A 20,175-nucleotide genomic window follows, 5' to 3' on the forward strand; every position below is an offset into this window, starting at 1 on the left:
AGACGCCTTTGTTAAGCGCTTTCTTAAAAGAAAAATGGAAAAGATAAGAAATCTACATGTAACGTGAGAAAATGAAATGGGGGAGAGAGAGAAAGAGAGCCGTTACATAGGGAAAACCTTCCTCCATATTGTCAAGCCTCCTGTAATATCAATAGCTGCCAACAGATGGCACTGCGACGATGTAAACAACTAAATGTCTACGACGATGGCTTACGAGAAAAGGATTTAACTTTTATATATAGGTGTTTGTTTAGCTAGAAGCAAGTCATTGAATCCGATTTTGATATTGCTGATTTGTCGTGTAAGTTATTATGATTGTTTTTATTTATTAGATGTGTCCTTGAGCATAGTAATTAAAGGTAACTTAGCCAGAGTGTTTGTGCACGGTGAGCGTTTGCTCTACTTTGACCAAGCCGAAGAAATTTTTGACTATTTTAGGGTATTTAAGGCCCCGTGTTCTTCTTATAATCTTATTATATTGTTTAAAAGTACTTTAATCATACCATTAGTTATATTTTAGACACTCTGGGCGTTTGGTTGAAGGATAGCGAAGGCGTAGATGTGGGCTAGGCTATTACCGTGCCTTATGAAACCCTACTTTAATTTCTCGTTTTTTAAATAAATCATGGAGATAATTGAGGTTCGGGGTCCAAACGTATGTTTTTATTTATTTATTTATTTGTTTTCTTGCTAAGAACTTTCGAAAACCCTTGGGCGAGTTGAGAAGGACTGAACCAGAGCTTAGCTGTTACCTTCCTAATCTCACTCAGGGTGTCATGGCCTGACCCGGCCTCTGGGGACTTTGACCTCCCCCTGGACACTCCCAAGTGGCACTAAGCGTCAGAAACATTGTCTAAGCTTCCGTTCGGAGGTATTGCTCTGCAAACTCCCCAAAAACCTGAGGTAAAACTTGGAACCACAATTGCGGCCTGTAGCTCGGTAAATATCACGTTACATGCAAAACAACGGTAGAACTAAGTAGTAGCTCCACGGCAGTGTTTTCCTTCTAACTTGACTTTTTCTACAGCGTTTTGGTTGCTAATTTTGGATTTACCTTAATTAATCTGTAATTAACCACAGAACTTCATCCAGCAAGCTAGGGGACCCGATTGGAAAGCGGGGTTACGGGTGGGGTATACCTCTGGGACAGGGTGATTTGCTCCCCCGCTTGTTATTAACAGGCGCCAAGTTGATACTTCAAAATACCCAATTTTAGGACCGTACAATTTTTTTTTTATCAAATGCAATTTTTTCCAAATCTGCTGACACACATAGGCTATAGCTCTCTCTCCACAAGTCCTTCAGCAGACCACATTGCAGCCTTAGGAACGTAGGTCTCGGGAATTTTGAAAGACCAGGTCAAATGCTTTTGTGCATGCGTGGCTATTTGGTATCCAGATCATCGACCTACTAGTTCCGAATAACTTTAGTTGAACAAACCCTTGTACATAGACCAGTGGGTCAACCTCTCAGTAAGTAATAGTTTGAAAATTTACCTCTGTAGGTAAGGAGTAGCCTAGGCCAGTCCATGCCCAAACATACACTGAGCCGATGTGTTTGAAGTAAATGTAGTTGAACAAGTCCGTGTGTGTAGACTGGTGAATCGACATCCCAATAAATAATATTTATGTTATTACATTCCAGATTTTCCATCAGTTATGAAAGTCACAGGCATCGATACCCTTGTATCCGTGTCCCCCACCCAAAAACCATGGATTCCAAACAAGATCACCCCTTACCCGCTGATGTAGCCTTTTGCCAATTCATTTATTGCACGTTGACCAAAATTATTGCAAAAAGCACCACATTTTGGTGGTAGTTTCAAATTCTACCAAACCTGACATCCTAGACTAACCTTACGTTAGGCTGTATAGGATATTGTGTCTTGACCTGTGTGAGAGGGCCTCTTTCCCCCTTCTCCCATTTCTGTAATGATTTTCAGTTGGCCCACGGTATAGTTTTCCCACTTCTTAGGCCCATTGTGGGTTTTATATAATTTAATAATTTGGGGAAAATTGGAAAGATTTAAATTAAATCAGCTAAACCTAACTTGCTATAACTTAAACGACCTTATGGTGTGCCATAACTTAACCTATGGTATATCATCATACTAGCCCATTGTTCTCTTCAATATCATACAGAAATTCTGCAGAACTGGTGTGTATGAAGATAGGCTATATAGGTTGAATAATATTTTTGGTCTGAGCAATAATATTACACTTGTTTTATATAATTCAGTAGAAGTGACATGGGCTAATTTACAAATATATAATAATTATCGTTTGTTTTAGGTAGAAGGCAAATGGTAAGAGCTGATGCTGTCATTTGAAATTGTTTACTAGTTATTATCATGGATTTATGGTGGGTTTGCATTGGCCTAGCATTTTAACCTATCCCAATATTGTGGAGGCCTGTGGTAAGATGAAAATACTCTCGTATGGAACAGGCAAAGTTTCCTAACCTCTAGGTTACCTATTGATACAACACTACAGTTGTTTCCGTTTGTCTGGATAATGTCATTTTTTTTTAAGATTTGCAAATGAATATATTGCAGAGGCAACAGAAAATGCAAGAAGGGTCTTTCCCAAAGGGATTGTTTACTTTTGGCAAGCTGTTGTTTATCACATCCATAATCAGCAGTCTAACATGCATTCTTCGTGCCAAGATTATGGATAAAAATAATTGTAAAGTGGTAATTGTATATATGGAAAATAAATTTTTTTATTTTCTGTATTTAGGTTGCATTTAATATTTGTATAATGTACTTAGTTAAGAAAAGTTTTTTATTTTAAGTATTTAAAGTAACTGTAGACTTATAATATGAAAATTTACTTCTTTTTTGTCTTTCAGACAAGATGGATAAAGCACATCGACTGAAGAATGTGCAGGAATGCACAGACACGAGTGATTGTGTTGAACTTTCAAGAACTTCTGGTTTATATCTGAAACCAATTGCTAGACTCAGCATTACTGTAACCCTACCTCAGCTAAAGTCTGGACAATCCATTTCTAATTGGGAGGTAAAGTGTTTTATAGCTGTTATCTTTACATTAATATAAGTGAAATGACCATGGGTACTATAGGGAACTTGACTGTCACACAGTTATTTATCAACCAAATAATCTGATCATATGTATTTTCGTCACAGCAAGTACCCAGTTTAGTGCTTATTAATGAAAGAGGCCCCTTTCTGGAAGGTGCACTGGTTCATCCTTTCCCAAAGAGGCTTCTTTTCTGATCCTTAGACGACTCCTTCTTGCTTTTAACTTTTAAAAAGTCAGTGATTCAGGCTTCTCGATTTCTTGTTCCTTCACCTCGCAGCCGTGTTTTGTCATTCATGCTTAACCACCACTAGCATGTTCATTTATGTAATACCTCTTCGTATTGAGAGCATTTTTGAGTGGGAATCATATTTTACCTAAAGTCAGTGTCCAGTACGTAGTTTTTAACTTATTCTCATTATACTCATACCTAGTTCATAGATGAATAAAATACTTAATTTCTTTTGCAGAAATTAAGTATTTTATTTTGATCTAAATTACTTTCATCATATGGGATACAAAAGCATAATTTTTTTCTTATTTCTCCCAGTCTTGCAGATTGACAGAACATTTCTTCCTTATTTCATTCTTGATCTCAAGAGGATTGTATCCGAGGCACTCTTTTTAGGCTGTGACCCTGAACTTACCTTCTTGATGGATCCTCTCAGCTGAATGAGACATTTTTCTTGTTTTTATTCATAAGAACTGTCTATATTACTAAACAGCTGATTAGCTGAAGGAGAGAGCCTTCCATCCCTTCAGTTACCCTTGTAGCACCTTAACGATCACCACGTACCATGCTCACCTTGCATATTGTCATTCCTTAGATCGCTTGGTTCAAACACTGCCAGACTTTGGAGTTTTCTTCCTGCTTCCATTTTCTGGTACCAATGATCTTCTGTCCTTTTGGGTTGGTTCCCTCTCACTTTCCCTCTGTCTTCTCGTTCTCATTTGCATGAAGGGAATTTAGCCCCTCATTTCATCAGTTTTTTCTTAAGAATAAATATATATAGAGATCGTAGATGTTAATGGTGTTCCAGATATATGTCTAAACTGATAGCAGAAGATTCTAGTTGTTTATCCTCTTAATTATCTATATGTAGCTGGTAAGTATAAAAATAAAAGGGTTGTTCTTCATATAAACTTAACAGAACATTATAAATATGTTTATTTCTTGTAATTTTTTCAAGATTGAAGTTTATAAAACTACCCTTTAATTCTTCATTGCCCTTTTTTTTTTTAACTCAAACTGTATTGTGGTAAAACACATTGTGGTTATATATGCCCTGAGAAATTGAGCGGTGTTTGGTGCAACTTCTGGTCAATATAGGTTTGTATGCCTAGTATGTCATGTTTACGAAAAGTTTCTTATATGTAGTCGTTAATGGCAGCTTATTTCCTAAATATTTCAGTAATAATGCTTTTCATGTACAGTATGGCCATTGATGGTTGACTAAGATTAGTGACAATTCTGTCTTCTCAGTTTAACCAGTACTATCACTGTCTTTACTATTCAACAGTATTAAAGGTTTCATGAATAATATTTTAGGAAGCTGCATAGTGTTAATGCTTGTTAAGTTTTAGATTGTTAATTATAAATAATGATTAGGAAAAGTGGGTTTCTTTTTTAAATTCTTAATTAATGTAAGGATTCTATTGAATACTGTGCACTTAAATTGTCCCACTGCTTTATTTTCCCTTATTTGAAAATGTGTTTCCCTTCCATTTTGTAAATTGTATTTCTTTTATGTTGTGTACCTCTGTGGCTTCTCTTAATTGTAGAATTTACTTCATCTTTGTACAGATTAAATATGCAGTTAATTACCTCAGGTGCTCAACATTTTTCACCATAACTCAGTTTTCATACATTAAATTCTTGGCAGGTAATGGAGAAGTTACGAGCAGCCATACTTCCAGAGGTCTTCACAGTAATCCAAGTGACAAAAAGTACATTGGAGTTCCTGCGTTTTGATGCAGAAATTGAGAATAAGAAAAACCTTGCACAAGTCATCAGTAAAATAGATCAAAAGGTTAGACTGATGGTAAAGTTCTTAAAAATAATTGAGATGTACTGTGGTAACAACAGTCATATATTTTTTAATTTTCCTGTACATATGCGAACTATTAGTGTTCCAACATTACAGGCATTTTTAATATATTTTTCCTATCCTAGATAGTAGCTATTCTCTTTTGTCATCAGCTGAAAGAATTTATGTTGTGGTCCATCCGTATTTATAATATTTTTTCAACTTTTGCTTCTTTGGAAACAATTTAGTTTTCCAAGTATTTAAATAGCATTAAAATTGTGCTGTACTTCTTAAACTTTTCCAGATTTAATCTTATCTTTATTGCAAAACTCTTGGTTTACCATTATGAAAGTTCCCATTTTATACTACAAGAGTTACATGTCAGCAAGGAATTTATAGGTGTTTTAATGTATCACTTTAATTTTTAATATCATCATTGTTACTGTTTGTTATTTATAATGACATTACTTTCAGGGAATTAAACTGAGTGGCTTTTCAGAACTTCTGAAGATCAGAGCAACTGAGGCAAAAGTTCCATTTCCCTCTCGACATGATTGGGACTCATTTTTCAGGGATGCCAAGCATATGAATGAAATGAAACCTGGTGAACGGCCAGATACCGTTCATTTTCAGGTATATATACCTACGTTTTTTTTAAACCTTATAGTGAGTAACTGATGGCCACGCCATATTTGCGTACCACAGTTTATATGTATGGTGCATTATTACTGCATCATCCCATATTTGTTGCCTTTTAAATGACGAAGATCTGGATGTAAAAAATTGCATGCCAACATGCAGCTTTTTCCCAGTCTTAAAATGATATACTCACTTGTATTGTTGTGTATATTAGTGTATTGTACTGTACAGGTATATATTTATTGCATGCAATAAACAATGAGAATTATATCACAACAACACTTTGGTACCCTTCACCCAGTGCAGGTAGTGGAAACAATAATAATTGAAACCCCATTGCCTTAAGTGTACCTGACTTAACAATAATAGAACAAACCATGCATTTTTTCTATTACAGTAACTCAGATCAGTGCAACTTTGCTCTGGTATACTGTAGAAAAATTAGTAGCATTTTAATTATATTTGTAAAACATCTTGACCACATATTGCTGGAACTGGTCATGGTGTTTAAGCGCCAACTAATATTTTTTCTCTAACTTGATCTTTGTAACACTATTGCTTGCATATTTTTAAAACAACAATAACAACTTACTTATTTGGCAGAGTTGAGAATATGAACTCAGTTGTTTGTTCAAAATACTTATCTCCCATGATAATAAAAATTAGTTTTTTGCAGAGCCATTGATGTGTGTGTGTGTGTGTGTGTATATGTATTGTAATCCTTAGGTATGGTATCCCCAGTTTTAAGGAACACAAGAGCATAGCTTCACATATTTTGTATGTCACTTTCAGGATCTTCCTTGTCGTTGGTTTACTCACGTGGGAAGGGACAATAGGAATGAACCAAGTAGCTATGTCCTGAGCAAAGTAATGGCCTCCTTTGGGGAAGTACGTGCAGTTGACATACCAATTTGCGATCCTTACCGCAAGAAGATGTCATCCTCCATTAATGGAATCAAAACGTTTAGTTTTGGTCAAGACCTAGTGTTTGAAGCTTATGTACAATTCAAAGAGTACATAGGGTTTGCAAAATGCATGCATGCATTGCAAGGCAAGAAATTAGTGTTTGTTGAAAATGACAAAGCATATAGTGCTAATATTAAGGTAAGGTTTGCCAGCATATTTTGTCACTTTGAAGAAAGTATTGTGCCATATATGATTATTATTTTCTGTAGTCTTTTTAGGTTGCAATTACTATATTTATTTATTTTACCGTCACTTGACAAGAACTTTTATTGCTGCTATCATATTTCAACCTGGAGAACTCCTGTAGAGGGCTTTTACTGATACCCGTACACCTTATCCAAGGTTTGAGATGAAGAGATCTAGTGCTTTTCACAGTAAAATATATTAGTAGTTCTAGATGGATGAGACATCACCCTTGCTTAGGAAATCTCATTTAATCAGCCATTATGTGTGCTTTCTAAAGTGATTTAGATTTCATGTTAAGTGTTGAGCTCTTCATTGTATTTTTCATTATTCCTGTCTTTATATCTTAAACCTTATTGATAATTGTTCTTTTATTTTACTAAGTATATTATTTACAAAAGTATTAATTTGGAAATTATACATATTTTTAGTATGGTAATGTATTTAGTATATATTTTGTTTCATGTATCTGAATGTCCAACAGGTGGACTTTGACCGAACAAAACATCTATCCGAGTATTCCATCAGAAAGCGTCAAGCAGAAAGGGAAAAACTGCAGTCAGCCGAAAGAGAGCAGGAAGAGAAAGTACGAAAGAAACTAGAGCTTGAAGAAATGAAACGGGAGGCTGAAAGGTGAGTTTATGAGAGGTGCTTACACTCTGCAATGTGTGAATTGCCATCGTCAGCAAATTTGAGGGGACTGAATTTTTGAAGATTGACAAACTTTGAAAATTGGCAATTTTTAACAATGTTTTCTATAATTCCTATGAAACTACAGCAGGTCATTTTTGAGTGGGTTAAGTTGCTGAAGCCATGTTCATATTAAGGACTTTTCTCTTACGATATAAAAGTCAGGCAAGGTGTACTATTTCAGTATGAGGTGTTCAGTGAGGAAGTGCATTCTGTAGAACAAATAGTTTTTGTGGAAAGTCAGCTTTAGTACTGTTAATCATGAAATACTTTGCCATGTTTTACCTTGAATTCCCCAAGAAAGGGCATAAAAGACTTTCAAGGTAAAAAGCCTGTGACATTCAAAGGACTATATTGAATGTGTTCTCTGCAAGGCAGTACTAATTTCTACATACCCTGTAAGGGGGGTGTGCTGTCATTGCATATCATGCAGTGCACTGTAGGCATTACTTACTGTTCTTTGCAGTGTCCCTTCAGCCCCCCAGCTGCAACCTCTTTCATTCCTTTGACTGTACGTCCGTTCATATTTTCTTCTGTTTTACTTTCCACCCTCTTCTAACAGTTTATTCATAGTGCAACTGCGAGGTTTTCCTTGTGTTACACCTTTCTAACCTTTGTACTGTCAATTTCCGTTTCAGCGCTGAATGACCTCATTGGTCCGAGTGCTTGGCTTTTGGCTTAAATTCTATATTCTATCTATTTAATTTGTAAATAATGAGAGAAATTTTTATCTACTCTTCAAAAGATTTTATTTGAATTTATAGAAAATATGGGATTTAGTCTAAACAAAGAATCAGTGGTAATGATTTTGGATGAGTCTTAAAAGGAGGCTTTATGATTATTTTTGTAGAAATCCCAGACTTTTGTGACAAAATTGGGATGTTTGGAGTAGCTGCAGTACACAGTTATTTATGATGTTTGGCACAAAGTTTGCCCTTCCTTGAATTTGGATGAATTATTAGAGGCTCTAGGTTTGGCAATTTTGGGGAAAACTGATACATTGCAGTGTGCACATATCATCATCTTGGCCGAGTTATAAGATGATACAAAGTTGACAGTACTATTAGGAAAAAATAATTGAGAATTGCCTTTTTGTAATCTTAAAGTTCAGGTTAAGATATATTTTTACCTAGTTTGCTTATAGCATAATTTCAGATGTTAATAAATTTAAGAAAGGGTGTAATATATTTGTGTATTCAGGCTTCGTATGGAAGAAGAACAGCGCTTGAAAGAAGAACGCAAAGAAGCAAAAAGAAGAGAAAAAGAAGGTAGAAGGAAGGCCAGGGAAGAGAAAAGACGTGCCCTAAGAATGGAGAAAGCAGAAGAGAAACTCAGAAGAGAGCAAGAAGAGGAAGAAGCAAGGATTGCAAAAAAGATCGCGCTTGAAGAACGTAAACTCCTCATTGCTCAGCGTAAATTGGAGAGCATTCGGCTTTTAGATGAGATTTTCGAGCGCATAAAAGTAAGTGATATTTTCTTAGCCCAACTTGTAAATTGGTCATTAGTTAACTGCGGCTTATTCATTTGAAGAAAGGAACCTTATTTTACCGGGTTGATTTTGTCTTCTTAAAAGGATATAACATGCCCTGAATTTCAAATTGGCTTTTTTAGAGGAAATTAGCTAGACCCAAATATGCTCCGTTGGGAGATGTTTATGCAATAGTATTTATAAATTGGATACAGAGTCTGTGGGTGTTAATTCAGTTATTCAGAAAATTAGTAACTTCAATTGTTTACTTATATTAATATTAGTGCTGTATGCTCATAATAATATTAGTGCTATACAGTATAGCTCTGATGTACAGGAGATATTTAAGGATGCTAAGTTGTCTTATATTCTTATCAATTTCACTGTAATTTCTCAGGTTGAAAGACAGAAAAAAGTTGCACATCAGCGTGAAGTTGAGCTTTTTGAACATGTCGACAAGGAAAACACAAAGAAAATGAAAGAATTAAAAAAGAAAGAGGTAAGCTAGATTTTTATCTTATTGCTGTATAGGCAGTAAGTGAAAAAAGGCTAGAATTGAAATAATTATGATAATCTCACATGACTGTAATTACACTTGATCTTTCAGAATTGTAGTATGATATAGCACAATTAAGAAATGAACAATCATTGGCCAAAGAGATCTGAATTCCTAGTTGAATTGTAATTGTGTACTTACAGATGAAAGAAAAGAAGATGCAAGAGAAATTGGCGCTGAAAGAGCGTCAGTTGAGGGATAAATTAGTAAAGTCCTACAAATCAAAGGAAGAGGACCGCATGGAACAGCAGAGGGAGAAAGTCCGTAAAGCTGTTCAAGGACAGGTGAGTCTGACCTTTCAGTTTGGTATTGCAGGTTAAGCGGTCATCTCGCACAGGCAGAACTTTGATTTCACGTGTTATTTCATTAAAAGAACACACTGAACATGGACATGTTAACTGGAATATATTGAGATTCATTTTTAGATTCTTAACAGTGTAGGTCTTTAGTAAGAAGTAGCATTTGGTCAGAGTATGTATGCCACTTTTTGCAAGTGTTTGTTCTTTGCACCTCTCCTCCCTCACCCACTTTCCATTCATGATTCCTTGACAGTTTTTCCTCTTGTTCAGTCTGTTTCCTTATCAAACAGATAAGATTTTAACTTCAATAATCACTGAAGGAAAATAACTGCACTAAGCTTTTTTATATATTCATCATCATTTATATGCATATTGCGTAATTTATTACTGAATGATCAAAGTGGATTTCTTTTCTTTATCCAGGTCCGCGTGCAGAGTGGGATTTCCATAAGATCTCTCTCCTCAATATCAAGTGCCACATCTGTCAGTGATTCTGATCTGAGCTCAGATACAGACTCAGATTCTTCTTCATCTTTGATGCAATCACCGGATACAAAATTGACTTTAGGTTTGTCAAGGATTTTAATTTTTTACTACTAGTATTATTGGTAGAGTAGTGTTTTTTATTATTTCAATGATTGTATTGGGAAAGATATTGCACCAGAAATCTGGCTAGTAATATGATGCTTTTATCATCAAAGTTTTCTTTTTCTACAAACCCATTAATTATAAATAACGTTATGTGAAATGAACCAAGTCTCGTCATCTTCATAGATCTTGAAAGAAGAACATTCCTGCTGCATCAGCCCTAAGACAGTAAATCATAAATAAATGTGAATGTGAAGTTATTTCTAAATCTACCTTCATATGGTTGATATTTAAAAATTTGGATTCATAAAGATATTAATACTGATTGACCATGGTAAGAACATAATTAGCTCTATTATGGATTCATATTTTAAATCTGTATATTATAAATTCTTTGAGATTTTTGGAAGGTCCCAAAATTCACCTGTGCAAATCACACATGAACCAGTATGTTCATGGCATTGTTTTTCAAATGTTGAATGTCTTGAATTTATTTTCCCTATTATAAAGCTGATTCTGGTGTCATTTTACTTTACTATAGTATGTTGAGAAATGGAAAGTAACAACATCTCAGTCACTTAAAATTAACTGTTATATCTGTAGTAAATTTCAACATATACAAAGTTTATTTTACTAAATCCAGTCTTCCTATATAGTGCCATAGTTCATTATACAGTATCCGCCTATGGCTTTGTGGTACACAGTGCACTGAAGCCACATATTGCTAGCATAAAGTTAACAGAACATAGGAGGATTTGTATTACACGTTGAGACAACTTCTAGACACTATCTGAATTTTTAATGCTTCAGGTATTACCACATTCACTTTGAATTTTTTCATTTAGTCTATTTAAATTCAGAATAAACCTAATTATGTTGTTTTTCATATAATTCAAAGTACTAGTAGTAAATCAGAATCCATTAAATATAAAACATTCTAGTGTCTGAATTTTTTGTTTATTTGCAGGTCGCATGCGCATGGATCACATGGATGAAGAAGAATTGAATGATGCAAGTCATCAGGCTCAGCCCCCTGAGGGGCTTAAAAATTACCTGCCTTACTTTGAAAAATATGGTTATCAAGAAGGTCTCGGTTACCCAGAAGATTGGAATTACAATGAATTTTATGAGAGAGGTAGAGGTAGGGGCAGGGGAAGATGGAGGTTTCCAAGAGGGCCTTGGCGAGGCCGTGGATTCAGAGATCGAGGCAGAGGGTTCAGGGATAGAGGCAGAGGGTACCGTGGTTCTTGGCAAGGCAGTGGCTATGGCTATGATGAAACCAAGAAGCCTCTAGAAACCTATAAACCTAAAACAACATGGTATAAAAAAGGCGAAGCTGGGGATGATGATTCATCTTACTCACGGTCAAGGTCCCGTTCAAGATCCAGGAGGTCTTTCTCAAGGTCAAGATCTAGGTCTAGGAGATCAGGCTCCAGGGGTAGATCCCAGTCTAGATCAAAAAGAACAAGGTCAAGATCTAGATCGAAGTCACGTTCGAAGTCCAGAAGATCAAGAACACGTTCTCATTCTAGAACAAAGCATTCACGATCAGCGTCTAGATCAAAGTCGAATCGATCACGATCGAGGTCTAGGAAGACTCGTTCTAGATCTAAATCTAGTCATGCCAAGTCACGTTCAAGATCACGATCCGCTTCTCAGAAACATTCAAGAAGTAGATCACGAAAACGTTCCAGATCCCGGTCACGTTCTAAGTCACGCTCCAGAAGTCACAGCAGAAGTAAAAGACGGAGACATTCCAGCAGTGAGGAGCATTCCAGTCGTTCAGGCAGTAAGCGCAGATACAAGCACAGAAGTGAACGCAGGGATGATAACAAAAAGAATATTGAAAACATAAATTATGAAGATTTGCGTGAAAGTGATCTTGAGCTCTCAAGTGATCCAGAAGAGCAGTATTCTCATGATTATTACCCAGATGATGAGCGTGAAGATGACTCGTATTCTTATGATTACTATGCGAGAGGTGGCAGTTGGAGGGGACACTTGGGTTATGGGAGAGGGTCACGTGGACGTAGGTCTCGTAGCTGGCGTGGACGAGGCCGTGGATGGAACTACTCCGGTTATCCAGATTATCATGAGCATGATAATTGGCGACACAATGATCTGAGTGCTGGAGATCATTACCGTGACATGTACCAGAGGTATTTTGAAAGTCTCACTGACAGAGAAATGGCAGAGAAACAAAATGATGAACAAAATCCTGTTGAAGAAGAAAGATCTCAACCTGGATATCAAGATTTGAAAGAAAAAGATAGATACCAATCCAGAGAAAGCGAAACAGGTCACAGGGCCTTATCAGAGGAGAGAAAATTTCCACCAGAGAAACCTTCACGAGACCGCAGTGCGGCTGTTGAGGGAAGGCTTTATTTTGCAAGAAAATCAGCAGAAAAACTTTCAAGTGATAGCCAGAGGGATGAATTAAACTCTAAAAAGCATGAGTTTGGCAAAGGTTTCTCAGAGGGTAACTCAGTGAATGATAAAAGTCAAATGAGAAGAAATTATGAAGACCAGGATCTCAGTCCAAGGGCCTGTTCCCAGGAGAACAAAAAACAGGAGCCCAGCAGGTTTAGAAATCACCGTGAAAACAGAGCGGAGGATCACAGAAGTAGAGATAGCAAGGACCGGGGATTTGAGGATAATGCTGGCATTGATGAAAGGTGGAAAACACAGGTTATGAGAGCCGATTTAGAAAGAATGAAAGGCAGCAGAAAAGAAGTGTCGGTGAAAGACAGACTGAGCTTTGTGAAGCGCGAGCCAAATGTCAAGCGCGAAACAAATGTCGTCCATTCAAAATATAACCCTGGTTATGATTACGCCAGGAAGCCACCACGAAAAAATCAGAACGATGCTCGATTTAATATTGAAAACAGAGGACACAGCGAGCAGACAAAATTAAAAGACAGATTAGATTTTAATTATGGTAGGGAAAGACAAAATGAAAGAGGTGGGGAAATCCAACCGAGGCGAAGTGATCACGCTAGGGAATTGCGTGAGAGACGTGACGTGAAAGTTTACGACAGAGATGGTCGTGAAGAAAGACCCGAGAGAAAGAGCAGGCTAGATTTTGAAAAGCGTAGCTCGCGTGTCAGTTCGGAAAGTGACTGTGAGTCGCAAAACGAGAAAGAAACTCGCAAAAAGAGAGAACACAGTGAAAGCAGTGTAAGAAAAGGGAAGGACAGCTATGAAAGTGAGAGAGACACTGATGATGATGATGATGATGATGATGAATCCCAACATAAAAGCCATCACAGAAAGCAACGAAAGAATGGCAAGAAAAAGAGAGATGACAGAAGTAGTGATAGAAAGCGTAAACGTAAGAAAAAGAAAAAGAAGAAAGATAGCAGGAGAGACTGAGTAGTGTTTTAAATTTTTCTTTTCAGGTTAAATAAAAAAAGACAAAGTGATCATTAACATTATCTAAATAAAGAAATAGTGTTCCTCATAAATATTGATGAATTTAAGTGTGATTTGTTTCTTTTTCAGAGAACTCTTTTCTGAAAGACAGTGTGAAAAAATAAGCCATGTATACTAAATGGCTCAGTATTTATTCCATTTAGTTTATGCAGTGAACATTTGACATCATTTATTCTACACTAATTCATATACATGCTTGAAAATATTTTCCTTTCATTTGCTAACAAGAGAAAGATTGACAACTCAATAAAAAAAACTTGTGCTCTTTTTCAGGTGTTTTTTAGATTAAAAAAAGATACAAGGTCTCAAGGAAGCTTCGTTTTTCTTCAGGTGTAATAACAGTAATGATAAGTGTGATGTGGACTGACTTTTTAACATGATCAGCAAACAGTGATGCTTCTTTCTCAGGAAAGGTCATATAGTGAAAACAATACTGCATATGTTTTTACAGAGACATGAACTGTGGATCAAAAGTGTGTGTTTATGATTAAGTGAATTAATACAAAACAGAGAGTATGTGCTCATACTATCAACGTGCTTGTGTACCGTTATATTCTTATAGGTCTTATGTTCTTGTGAATCATTAGCCTATTAATTTTCACTGATGGCATTTTACCGGTTATGGTGGAGAGTGGAGAGTGTAGAGTTGCTAGATAAGAATTACCAAAGTAATAGCTAACTGATAGGTGAAACTTCTTGTCTCACCTACTGAATTTCTACTTTGCACTGTCCTGATATTAATTTTTTGAAGCTATACTTTTAACTTTTTGCTTCATTTAACAGGTAGTACTGTAATTCATTTTAAAGTTTGCTTGACCGCTTCATTTGTTTTGTCGCGTATAGGAATGGAATTTTGTTATTATGAAAGGTGTGCTGAAATATCTATGGCATTTTTTGTGCTTTGTGTTTATTGGATAGTTGTGTTGAAGGTGAGAGGAAAGTTTCGTTATTTTGATGACAGTAATTCTAAGCTGCTGCAGCATCTACTGAGGTCCTTTACAAAGGGAAACTGGTCTGTTTTTCAAAATGATTCTTGCATCCAAATGTACAGTAAACAAAGGATTTCAATCAAACCTCCAGTTCAAAGAACACAGTATTCTCAAGCAGTTCAAAACATTGTCTCCATTATTGAAAGTACAGTAATAACCACACTGAAGAATAGATATCTCAGAAGTGTGTGTGATTCATGCTTGATCTTCAAAGTTATGATTTCATTGGAGTCTTTACCATTTAAAATTGAGCTTCTGACAGTATACAAGAAAATATAGAGGACAGGGGAACGTGATTTATAAAACTTTTTGTGAAGGGTTTTATCAGCAAGTGCCAATTAAACTGTTCCCCACTACTCGACCCCTTTACACCATGGGACTTGCTAGATGACTATGCCTTCTTTTAGACTAATGGGGCTTAATTAACAGTTTTCCATCCTGCTGTCCACCTTCTACTTTTCCTTGCTCCATTTGTCACCCTTCAATAAAAGGAGTGCTAACACCTGTGTATGTTTTCTGATTAAGGTCAAAGGGATTTTGCTTCAAATTTTCAAGTGTCACTATTCAACTTATGTTTAAAAGTCTCGTTAGGAAACTAAGCAATTCATCCTCTAAGTTTATGTAATTTAGGTTAGAAAAAATATATATTAAGCAATTCATCCTCTAAGTTTATGTAATTTAGGTTAGAAAAAATATATTATTCATAATTAATGTGTGTAAAAACAAAGTTGTAGTCCAAAATATCTATCCTAATGGCATATTGCAACATTATCTTCAATAGCTATACTACAATCCCTCAAAGCTTAATTGAATTTTGTGTAGTCATGTCTGAGATGTAAATATTTGCTTCTTTTGAATATAAATTTGAGAAAATGTGAAAAACTTATCACATTTTGTGAAATGACTTTGAAACTGTGTTAAGTAGAAAGCTGAATTTTTCAGTGGAAGTGCTTCTTTTAATACGATTATATGACTCATAATTCCCTTTAGTGTAAGTTATCATCAGGATACAGTGAATAATATTGAATCCTTGTGAGCAACAAATTGTCACAAAACCTTGTATGATCTAATGACTCGTTGCTGTAAGTTGCAATATTTCGTTAGTCATCTTACTGTGATAACAGTATTTCTTTAGTCATCTTACTGTGATATCAGTACGTATTTCTTTACAGTATTTCCATTTCCACGTGGAAAACAAAAAGTATTAGATCATATAAAGTTTTGTGCTAATTTGTTATTCAATAACAGCACCACCAAATTGTTTATGAACCACTTCAAAACAGTTTTTTGAACAGTGTGTTTATTTGGACAAACTCGGAAAATGTCGGTAACGAATTTTTGACAATTTTCCGAAATTCAGCCATCGGTGCCCTTCTCAAAGCAAGGGAAAAAAAAATTGTCTATAAACCTCTGTGATAAAATTTTTTGGGTGGAAGTACTTTAGGATGTACAGTATGTAATTGGGCATTAAATTGTCTTAAAAATGTCAGTAACTAATTTGTAATATTTCTCAAAATTCAACCATCGGTGAGCTCCCTAAGAATAAATTCTTTTGGGCAAGTGAAATGAGACTCTAGAAATGTGACTTTGTGGTCTTGTTAAACTAAAGTACTTTGTTACATTGATAAGTGCATTGTTGTAATAACTGCAATGCAAAGGACAACTTTTATGATTTCTAGCATGATTGTGGCCTTTATACTAAAAACAATTGATGAATTGTCTCCGCTTGCTTTTTACGGATTGACTACTTGAGGTAGGGTATATGTTCACCAGGCACTTGAAGTATTGCTATTGCAACGTATTCCAACAAATCTTCCGAGCACCCAGCACGCTATTGAAAACAGCTCGTTAAAGAGTATTTGCATCTTCCAGGAGAGTAGATTAATTTCATCACCATCCAGCTGAATTGATGGGATGGTCTTTGGCACTACTATGTATTGGTCCTGATCTAACAGCAAAAATGAAAGTCCCTGTAGAAATTATATTGTAGTTCATTGACCTTCCCAGCTGAGTCAGTGTTATGGAAGAAGGTGCTCTTTGTCCTTTCAGAACAGCATGCACTGATCTCTCAGAAAAGCTTTAAGCCACAACTTGGTCACAATTCCAGGTCCTCGATTCGTAATTGCTTCCACTGCTTTATTTTCATGTTGACTCATAGTAATTGTAAAATTTTTCTGCATTTTTCTTGTTTAGTATTTCTTCACCACATTAGTTAAAATTAGCCAGGGACTTTGTTTTTATCGTGTCAGTCACACGGGTAATTTAAAAATGATACAGAGCCTGGTTTTGATAGGAATTTAATAGTATTAGATCTGTTAAAACAAGACCCCACTTATAATAAATAGCAGGTGAGTTAGCAGTTGGCAGCAACTCACGAAAAATGTATACATTTTCTTTTGTTTCTTAGGCACATAAGTTCATCCTCACCCCTGTAATGAGATATACAGTATCTAGGTTAACAAGTGAGGACTTTGTCCCCAATCTCAATTATTGATTTGCTGCTGTTTTGTTAATGTTTATCTAGTAGCTCTGTACTCTTTATCTCCATCAAGACCTACACAAAAGGCATCAGTAAAAGTAGGTTATCTATAGACATAAAGATTTTTAAACTTGATGAATTGTTCGTGTTAATATACAATGAATGTGTATGCTGTACATTTCATAATATCTGTATACTTTAGTAGTTGTGAAAATTGCTGATTTTTCTATTACAGAAACTGAAGCATTTTAATTCCAGAGTTATGAGTTTGGTTTGTATCTTTCTTTTCACAGGAAATGAATATTGAACATCTAAGGATGAGTATTATTTATAAGCAAATTTTTATGTACATATTGTGTACAGTATATGTAAATATTTGAATTACAAGAACAATGAAGTACTTCGTGGTGGACTTTCTTATAATAAAAGTGTGAGCCACGCTAAATTTTAAATACATAAAAACAATCCAAAGACAACTCCTGCAAATTTCTGCACTGTGACTCATTACTCTATAGTGAAAACTGTTGCTTGCGACTAGATGAGATTTGTTTTACGTTGTTTTCTTTTTGACGTGAAGTATGACAAGTTATTTTTCTTGCGTGGAGAAAACACAGAAGCCTACTAATCAAGTACCTTATAACAAGTCAGGAAAGGAGCGTGGAAACGAATTTTTTCACAAAGATATACTTTCTGAGTAGTGTACTCAGAATGGTGATGAGTGCTTGAATGAAACAAAATTATTTATTGCAGTTCACGAAAGACACAGCATTTTGGGCGAATGCAAGTGTTTTTAGTTTCAGTGTTCACATTACATCTGAAATGTTTTGGTGTTAGTAAAACATTTCTTTGAGTAGACTTAGCACTGAGTTGATTGGTTACGAGTTTTCATTTGAGAGGATCTGTCATGACTAATTTCTGTCGTAGCTTGCCAGATTACTTAATTTATCTTAACCTACAGTATTTATTAAGACACAGCCAATTATTTTCATATTGTGTATAGTTTCCTATGTGTTGAAAAATCGTTTGTGAGTCATATGTTGTATATATTCTTGTCAGAATGCCTCTTGGTTAGGCTATATTAAATCATGATTATCTTTGCAGGAAAAAATTTGAGTCAGTAATGGTATTTCAGATGACTGAAGAGTAATTGATGTATGGGGACAGATTATGTGCCTTGTCATTACTTAAAGAGTCTGTGCATACTTCTGTATTTATGACACCCACAAGAGGGATGCCTTCATATCGAGGCAGATCCCCTGGCAGTAAAGTGACATTTATAAAGATTCTAGAGTGACTTCAGAGTAGTGGCTATGGTAAGTATGGAAGTGTGTTGTATGTCCTCCAAATTTTATAATTCAGGATGCATAGTGTGGTTCATAACTGGTGACTTACAGGTAAAAAATAATTAAATATACTATAGTCTGGTCACATGAGTTTTACTTTACACAGTTTACTGATTAGTAAGAAGTATTTTCCAGTAAAATAGGACTGGAAGACCTATATTGCAATGCTGCATTCATGTTAACAGTGATTTAAGTGCCAAGCTGTTGATATAGCTCCTTGATCGTTAGGTGTGATTGTAACTTTGCTGTTCTTCCTGCACATGGATGGCCTTGTTGATAAAGAAAGCACTGATGCCTCAATTCTTGTAGCTTGTGCAGCCAGCTGTTCTCCAATTTTATTCACAACTTACAGTTACACTGAAGACTATGGCTGCACGGAAGGCACGCGTAAATGCCTTTTGGGAACGGTATTATGTGCCATTGAAGATCAACCCCAGTTTTACAATATGAAGTTAACCTTCTGATGTGATTGATGGATAAAGGTGTTTGGATTTGTAGCTTTTACCGCCATGGAACCACCTCAAGCATGAATAACCTCTCCAATCTGTGACCATGCGTCTGTCTAGTGCCCAGAAAGCATGACAGTTCTTCCTATACTATGGACCCTAAGGTGAGTAGCAGCTTCAAGATTAAGACTTGGTGTCAGTCTAGCTTGACAGTTGTAAGGGAAGGACAGCAGCTACAACTTCCAGTGGAGGACATTATCAATAGCAACCAATTGACTCCACAACCTGGATGTGACATCAGCATTAGTGCCCCACCACCTTCTGTTCATGAGATGCAATGAGAAGAACCTCTTAATGTTACTCATGATTTTGATTCCGTGAAATGTAGCAACTCCTCTAACATGGTTGAGCGCTGATTAATTTCCAGTGTTTCATACTGAAAATGCTTACCACACCAAACCCTTCCGAGGTCCTACTTGAGACCAATCAAAAGAACATGCTTCAGCTCAACTTTTAGCACGGGTGAAGAGAGAAGTAAAGCAACCTTGGACACGGAAAGATGATGCCTCGTTCCTCTAGATCCTTAATTGTGTGTGTGAGATCTTCAAACTACGAGATTGCAGAAGCCCAGGGAGGGGGTTTAGACCTGTCTTTGTTCACTGTCGAGAAATACTGTCAAGGTTGCCACTTAATGGGGGTCTAGAGACGAGCAAGAGTTACAGTATACTGATGGATGGCCTTCACTCACTTTCACTGCCTGAGCTAATACTATGGTGGTTTTGTCACATCAAGGCTGTTTATCAGAGGCATGTTCTTCCTTCCTATGCAATCGGAATAATCATGGAGCAAGCTTCAGCCTCAAACATCCTTTCTAAAACACGGGCAGCCCCATGAAGCAGTCTGCTATGGAAAGCCCCTCCTTTTCAGCAAAGGTGTTGGCAGAGACTAAGTTCATGATCAGCAAAGAGTCCCAACCAGTGATATCTGAATCGAGGATCCAAAACTATGATGATAATCGTTATTGACTAG

General features: G+C 36.1%; 1 protein-coding gene across 1 annotated transcript; it reads left to right on the forward strand.

Moving 5' to 3' along the window:
- The first annotated feature begins 160 nt into the window (after positions 1-160).
- On the forward strand, positions 161-18,785 carry Xe7 (A-kinase anchor protein 17A). The gene is made up of 11 exons (XM_067124849.1): positions 161-301; positions 2,851-3,020; positions 4,925-5,071; positions 5,543-5,701; positions 6,500-6,811; positions 7,341-7,489; positions 8,747-9,008; positions 9,412-9,513; positions 9,714-9,854; positions 10,293-10,437; positions 11,425-18,785. Exons 2-11 carry the CDS (start codon positions 2,856-2,858, stop codon positions 13,827-13,829), a joined length of 3,987 nt encoding a protein of 1,328 aa, XP_066980950.1. The 5' UTR covers positions 161-301; positions 2,851-2,855; the 3' UTR covers positions 13,830-18,785.
- The last annotated feature ends 1,390 nt before the right edge of the window (positions 18,786-20,175 follow it).

This window comes from Macrobrachium rosenbergii, chromosome 22 (genome assembly GCF_040412425.1).
Source record: "Macrobrachium rosenbergii isolate ZJJX-2024 chromosome 22, ASM4041242v1, whole genome shotgun sequence".
Lineage (NCBI taxonomy): Eukaryota > Metazoa > Arthropoda > Malacostraca > Decapoda > Palaemonidae > Macrobrachium > Macrobrachium rosenbergii.